This window comes from Vipera ursinii (genome assembly GCF_947247035.1).
Source record: "Vipera ursinii genome assembly, chromosome: 13".
NCBI classification, from domain to species: Eukaryota; Metazoa; Chordata; class Lepidosauria; order Squamata; family Viperidae; genus Vipera; species Vipera ursinii.
Window position 1 is genome coordinate 19442893 of NC_139526.1, and position 7354 is coordinate 19450246.

General features: G+C 57.8%; 1 protein-coding gene across 2 annotated transcripts; it reads right to left on the minus strand.

Moving 5' to 3' along the window:
- On the minus strand, positions 1 to 3105 carry SOCS1 (suppressor of cytokine signaling 1). Of its 2 annotated transcripts, none has more exons than XM_083372559.1 (2): positions 2796 to 3105; positions 1 to 1108 (listed from the first exon to the last, which is right to left on the minus strand). In XM_083372559.1, the coding sequence occupies exon 2, from the start codon at positions 1031 to 1033 to the stop codon at positions 425 to 427; it is 609 nt and encodes a 202-aa protein (XP_083228685.1). In that variant the 5' UTR covers positions 1034 to 1108; positions 2796 to 3105; the 3' UTR covers positions 1 to 424. The 2 variants fall into 2 exon arrangements, with proteins under 2 accessions (XP_083228685.1, XP_083228686.1); XM_083372560.1 differs by lacking the exon at positions 2796 to 3105 and adding an exon at positions 1226 to 1931.
- Positions 3106 to 7354: the final 4249 nt, after the last annotated feature.

Here is a 7354-nt window from a genome sequence, read left to right on the forward strand (position 1 = left end):
AACCTTTATAATAAGGTTTATTATTAGCTTTTAGAAAAAATAGATATAAAGTAACAAAAATGTTTCTGCATAGCAGAAAATGACTGACAAGGCTTCTGAGGGCCTCAGTTTGTGCAAACAGTTCATTGGTTGTGTAAACATTGGTAGTCAAGTGTTCAAATTCAATAGAACTGCTACAGAATTGAGGTGCGCTCATGATGGTCCTTAGGCTTGTATAACAATCCAGCCACGGGTCTACTTCACGTCTTCACCCAGGGATGCAATGCCCAGTGCCACAGGCAGCCTCTGCGCCACCTGCGGTTCGCCACTGTGGGGACTGTTTCTCCCACAACTCCCGGGGCACAATTGGCTACCTGGATTGCACACCACCGAGGCACCACTTCCAGCATCTCAGGCACATCCACTGGCATAATGCTCCCTCCCCTCACAATTTAAAGGGGAAGGACTCCAGGTAAGTCTTCAGGACCGGATTAAGTGGTATGTATGGCAAATTCTCCCTCCCAAAAGTCGCCACAATGTTTTTGCGGCAGAGGTCCTGCAGCGACCGCAGGCGTTCTTTGTGTAGTGGGGCGACCAGGACCTTCCGGGGCGAGTTGACGTAATGTTCCAGCAATTTGAAGAGGCAGTCAAAGGCCTCTTTGCTGCCCTCCAGGCTGAAGTGACCGGCCTGGAAGAGGACACGGACGCTGGTGGGCCCGGTGGCCGTCTTAACGCTAACAGTGAAGAAGCAATTTTTTTGCCGGCTATCGCGGAGGAGGAAGGTCCCCACCAGCTCACCCTTCAGTTTCTCATGAGCAGCGCTGACCGACAGGGGACCCCAGTAGAAGCCGCACTTCTCCAGCAAGGCGCTAGTGCGGGCGATGATCCCAAAGTCCTCCTGTGAGCGGAAGGTGTGGAAGTGGGTGTCCCGCGGGGCTTGCACCGTGCCGTGGGGAGGCCGGACCTGCAGAGCAGCCTGGACGGAGGGCTGAAGCCGGCCTCTCAGCTCCACTGCAATCCCATTCTCAGGCGTTACGCTGCTGTGTGCTACCATTCTACAACCGAGACCCACTGGAGCTGCCTCCCATCGCTTGGGGGGCCAAGGGGGGGCTGCTGCGTTCGGGTTCTCCTGCAAATCAGAGAAACAAAAAAGGTCACTTAGGATGCACCCACGGCAGGTCAAAGAGAAACAAAGAGAAACATCCGTCATGGTGCCACAACCGAACCTCTGCCAGGCAAACCTAACTCAGGGCTGCTTCTGCCGGAAAGTGAGGCGCTCCAGACAAAACCGTGGTTTCCCCCTCCTGGCCACAGAGGCCCATTGACAGGAACCGCCAGCTCAGCTGCACGCCTTTCCCATCAGATGGTCCAACCAACTCGGCTGCTTCTCTCCAGGAACAGAGGCAGAGCGAAAGACAAACCTTCACAGGAAGGTATTTTCGGCCTCCCCTCCCTCACCACACTGAGATGTGCAGCTACACTCCTCCCCCACTTTCTGGTTACGAGAAGGAGGGAAGGCTCATCAGCCAGAATCTCAGCTCTCTGAGTGATGTATGGAACAGAAGAGGCGTTCCTGGCACAGTGACAGTCAACAAAGTCTGTGCAGAACTGTCCAGGCAGATTGTGCCCGATCTCTTCTCTCCCTCTCTGGAAACCCGTTGGGTGGGAAAGTCCACCCTAAAAGAGTACAAGAATTTGTTAACACTCAGGCCCAAATCCCCCAACGTTCTCCTTCCCTGAGAATCAAACCATCTTTGCGGCTTGTCTGCCTGCCAAATGCCTGAGTAATCTGAGATCTCCAGCAGCCCCTTCCCCTTCCCTTGCTCTGCAGCCCCTCCCCCAGGGATCTTCAAGCAGATCAGCCTCCATTTAGAGGTGAACCCTTAAAATGTTGCTCAGCTGCTCTTCATCAAGCTGGCACTTCAAAGGGGGGTGATCCAGATGGGGGCAGGAGGGGGTTGTCTGAGGGGAGCTACTGAGAATGCAGTCATTCTGGTAAACGAGATGGGCAGCATATAAATTTAATAAATAAAACAAGGAGTTGCCCCCACAGCTCCTTCAGCGACTTTCCTGAGAAGTGTGGAACTGAGAGAGCCGGAGGAGGGGAGAGTTGCCACCTCCTGGACCGAGGGATGCTGGACTTCTGCCCCGGGCCGCGCAGGAGAGCCGGAAAAAGCCCCTAAAGGTTAGGCGGTAACAGCAACGCACCCCAGCCCCACCGGCGTGCCGACAAGAGCCGGCAGGCTGTGTAAAAGGAGTCGCATTTTATGGGAGCAACGTCAAGATCGGGACCAACTGGAGGAGCCCTCTCCCTTGAACCAACCGAGGAAACTGGGGGGCGCTTTTACGGGGCCACCCCTGAACTGCCCGCCCCAGGTGGACGCTAAGCGGGGCCCGCGCTTGCTCCGGGCGAGGCCGGCACAGGGGCCGTAAGGCCCCGCAGCGGCTGGGCCAGCCCTCGGGGGGACGCTGGGAGAGGAAGCGCGACGCCCGGACATCTGCCCGGCCCGTGGGGATGGCGGCGAAAGGAGGCGCGGGAGGCCGAGGGAGACAAAGCCGCGGGGGTCGGAAGCGCCGTTTTCTCGCCGTTAAAGCGCGGAAAGGGGCCCCTTCCCGGGAGAGGGACGCGCCGGGACGAGGCGGAGGGCGGGCAAAGCCGTCGCCCCTTCCAGTTGCTCCGCTACGCCCTGCCCCGGAGCGAAGAGGCCGGGCCGCTCGGCGCCCGATGCCGCCCGACACCGCCGCCGAGGTCTGCGGGCTCCGACCCAGCCGCGGTGCGTCCCGGAGAGGCCCCGCGAGGCCCGAGAGGCTCTTACCTGGGCCGCCTCGGCGTCGCTGGCCGGCCTTCCCCTCCCGGAGCCGCGAGGCCGGAGGGGGGCCGCGGCGGGGCCGCTCAAGGCCGGGCCTCGGCCGCCGCCGCCGCCTTCTCTTCGCCGCCGCCGCCGCCGCAGCTCTCCGGCCAAAGGGACGCCCCGCCGCCGCGGCTCGCCAAGGCCGGGCCCCGCTGCCTGCGCGCACTGCTTCTTCGGGGCGCCGCGGCCGCCGCAGCCGCATCGTCCGCGCCGAGACCGGCCGCTGGTGCTGCCCCGCCGCCGCCGCCGCCCCTGCTGCCCTCGGCGCGGCGCCCGACGCCCGTCTCCGGCCCCGGCCCCGGCGGGGGCTTTTGAAAGCCTGGCAAGCCCCGCCCCCCGCCCGCCACTTTCGCTTTCCCTCTCCGGCGCGTGGGGGAGGGAGGGAGGGGGGGAGGGCGCGTCGGGCCGCCCGGGCAGCTCTCGAGCTGCGGCGTCTCCAGGAAAGCGGGCATTTCCCGGGAAAAGAAAGGGAAAGCTGGGCTCTGGGCTGCTTCGCCGGAGCGCGCTGGGCGGCGGTCTGCACAGCCCCCCCTGAAGAAAAGGTCGCCGTTGCAGCTAAGACGGAACAGGGACCCCCAACACCCCGTCCTGGCGCCCCCATCTTTGCGCCCGGAGGAGGCTGTGGAAGGGCCGATATGAGACTCTGGACCTCTTCGCAGCTGGACCAGAACAGCGACCCCCCACCCCCGCCCGGGGTCCGTCCTGCGCTGGGAACTGGCCACAGATACCAACGCGGGCAGACTGGCGCGACCAAGACGTCTTGGTCTCCCCTCACCCCTCCCGAAGCAGGCGAGGCCGAGGGGGCTGCGGAGGGGAGGGGGCAGCCCCACGCCCAGAGGGAGTCTCTGAATGCTGGCAGTCGTTGGAGGAAACTAAAAATGGGAGGGGGTCAACGGAAGACTGACCAAACGTGGGTGGTCCGTGCCTCCCGCGACAATGGAGGCGGCCAGGCTGAGGAAGAGGGGGTCGGGGGGCCCGAAGCGTCCACCGCCTCCCCCTCCCTCCCTCCCTCCCTCTTGGCGGCGGCGGCGGCGGCGGCGCCCTTTCCAGATAAGCGCTCTGTTGATTCTAAGCAAAGCTCGTTTCTCCTCTCCTGGCCCGCTTCTCAGAAAACACGTGGCTGGCCATCAGCTGCCGCTCGGGCGACTTTTCCTTTCCTTTTCTCCCCCCCCCCCCGGGACGCCACAGGAGTCACCGCTGACTTGGCAGCCGGAGCGGGACAAAATGTCCTGGGGTCGGAGGTCGGGAGGGGTGGGGAGGCAATTCAGGGCGGCATTGGCTGCGGTTGGACCAGGGAAGGAGCCACAGTTCCAGAGAACCCAGGTGGTTCTTGGCCAGAAGTGTGCGTTTTTCACGGGAACCCAAAAGTGAGCCGTCACGTCGACTCCGGCCTGGAAAAGCCACTTCCTGTTAACACCGAATTCTTTACAGAAAGCCCGGCGGTTCCAGTGCTTTTACAAACCACCCACAGTGGCTTCTGGGGAGATCACAAATTTGATTAATAAATCAATACAAATTTCTTGGAGAATAAGGCCACCCAAGGCATGACGGTCGTCCTGCAGAGAGCTTGTTCGGAGGGCCAGCAGCTGATGGGCAGCCCCCCTCCCTTCATCTGCCAGGGGTCTGGAGCAGGGGGCTTCCTCGCTGTCCTGCCACTTTCCAGAAGAGGGTGGTTTCTGCTGAAAGAGCAAAAGAGATTTTTTCATAAAAACTGAGGCTGGGGTGGGTGTTGAAATATTCTCCAAATGGTATTAACAGGGAATAGTCCTCCTGCCTCTCCTCACTTTCTCTGGGAGGGGGCCAACAGAGCCCTGAAATACAGCAGGAGATTCTGGCAGGAGTGTCCCATAGTCCACTGCTGCTTTTAGTAAAGGGGGGGGAATCAGGCCCAGGGAATCTGCCCCCCCATGCATCCACAACTGGAAACACAGCAGGTCTTCGGCTTCTCAGTAAATGCCAACATTTCCTGCCTTTCGTTCTCTCGTTCTCTCTCTCCCTCCCTCCCTCTCACCAGACTCTTTCCAGGAAAATCCCTTGCTTGCACTTCTCACTGTCCCAGATTCTAATAAGGTCTTTTTTTTGGAAATCCCATTAGAAGGTGATCAGGTTGAGATAAATCATCGGAGAATGAAAGCCGGATGTTGCTTTTGTTTTCCTGGAAAGAGGCTGCAACTTTTGCTTCCTGACATCTGCAGGACTTCCAGAGAACTGCTGGATTGCTTGCCACTTTTAAGCCAGGATTCATGGCTTCCACAGTCCTCCAGCAAACTGGGCTGAGGCCTGCAGCTTTTACTACTCTTTTCACCTGAGGGTCTTACAGGATCTCCAAATCTTGGAGTATTATTGACACGGATGCTTGGGCCAGCTTTAATATAGGTTTGGGGCTGCTTGTGTCTTCCTGTGTTTGTTTACACAAGCAAAGCGCTCTGTAAAAACAATTTTTCTGCCTGAACTGGGCGTTTCTAGTCAGACAGATCTGAGCCTCCAACTTTCAAACAGCAACTATTCTTCAAAGGAGCCTCAGAAATTTATCTTCTCCTGAGAGATCCCTGGCTTGCGTTCACCTTTTAGTTTAAATGGCTCTGAACAGGCAGGATTGCAACAGGTCATGTTCCCAGGCTGGGAAAATCAGCCCCTGTGAACGTCTGACCGGTGGACTGGCTCAGTCTCACTCACAGCCAGGCAGGGACCCAGATGCTCTGGGCAAAGGTTTGCAGGACAACCTGCCGTAGAGATTCTTTTTTTGTTTTTGTTACTTTTAAAAAAGGAAGGTTCGCTTTCTTGTGGGAGGCGCTTCAGCAGAAACCTAGACTTTCAGGGTGCTGCGCTTACCAGCATCAAAGTCAGATCTGTTTCCTGAAGCCGGTTTCTGATCCTCCAGAAAGACTGAAACTGCGGTTTCTGCCCTCTTTTCTGAAAAGGTTCATTTCAGGGAAACGAACCACGCAGAGATGAAAGTGACAAAGCAGAGAGGGCGCCTGCAAGTCCCAGAATTCCATGGAGATCCCACTTCCGTGTTGAGGACCCAGGCAGGTTTTCCTCGGGAAAGAGGTGGTGGTCTCCCCAATGCAAATCTCTCTCGCAGGAAGTGGTTCCTGGTCCTTCTTGGGCCACGGCCAAGCCAGGGGGAATGGGGTGGACCTCACAGTCCGGCCAGGTGGGGAAAGATGGAAGAGGAGGGGGGGAGGATGGCCTGGGGGCTCCTTCCAAGAAAATCCTTGGAAACCCTGGACAGACTTGCTGGATTAGAAACGATGGGGGAGGGGTTTTCCTCTGTCCACCCACAAAGCCAAGAGGTAGCCAGGTCATGCTTGCCTTGCAGGGATAGACTGCTTCTGACCACAGGGACCCTCTGAGTGACCACGACTGAATGCCATGGATAAATCCAGCCATCCAGTACCACAAAGGGGGTTTCTCCACCCACCCATCCCGATACTCAGAAGGGGGAGACAAGTGAGGGATCCAAACGGAGGAAAAAAGCAGAGCCCAGCAGTAGAAGCTTGCCAAGATGGAGGTCTTCTGCCAGGTGGCTCTTTTGGCCACCAACCTCCACGCAATTCATGGCCCACACAGTCACCACTTGTGTGGCCTCATGTGGCTAGCAGAAAGCAGGTGTCCCCTTGGGGGGCAAATCTACTTAGGGTTCGGTTGCCATGAATTTGGAGAGCAAAATGGACATCACCAAGGGATTTGGAGTGCATCAGCATGCTTGGCAGGTGTGGGTTTTTTGAGCCCACATACATTGGTGAGGGTTTGCTGTAGTAGAGAAGGAAATGGGAAAGCAGTTACATTAATTTGCTTATTTGTGACTCTGCTTCTGAGGAAGGCCGGTTGTATATAGACAGGAGGCAGAAATTACCAAAGCAGCAGCAGTACAGAGATTACTCAGCTTCCAAAGAAACTCAGAGTATCCAAAGAGGCACTTCTGTAGGCTGCCGCCCCCTCCCGGGCGGAACGTTTGCAACAATCTCTCTTCCATTGGAAACCCAAGGCTGGTCGGTGGGGGCTGATTGAGAAGGGCCTGTCCTTGGCGAGAAGGGCCAGAGCTGACACTCATCTGCCTCTCCTTGTCCTCCAGCCAGCTCAGGGTCACCATTAATGGCCTGGCTCCTCCTGTCTGTCAGCTGGTTCTGTTTCAAGGAATGCTTCTGCCTGGGAAGGCAGCCTTCTTCACCCTCCCTTCTTTCTTGGTGCATTTTCCACGGAAGGAAGGAAGGAAGGAAGGAAGGAAGGAAGGAAGGAAGGAAGGAAGGAAGGAAGGAAGGAAGGAAGGAAGGACTTGCCATCCTGCCTTCATGGAAGCGGATGGTCTGGTCCCAGAGATGCAAGGCTGCCTGGCTAAGTAGGGGGCAAGGAAAGACACCCCCCCAAAGCAGCACTGTTGCTCAGCTCCTGCTAGCTTCTTGTGCACTAAGAAAGGAGTCTGGAGCCCCCCCCCCCATTCTTTTCCTTAAGAGGAGGATGGTGAGGCAAAAGCCCCTTTCTGCGCCTGAACTGAGCACCTCAGCAAAGTTGAGGCCAGA

Bases quoted from the DNA above. Each gene is read 5' to 3' on its own strand.
- SOCS1 (XM_083372559.1), bottom strand. From the start codon at position 1,033: ATGGTAGCACACAGCAGCGTAACGCCTGAGAATGGGATTGCAGTGGAG.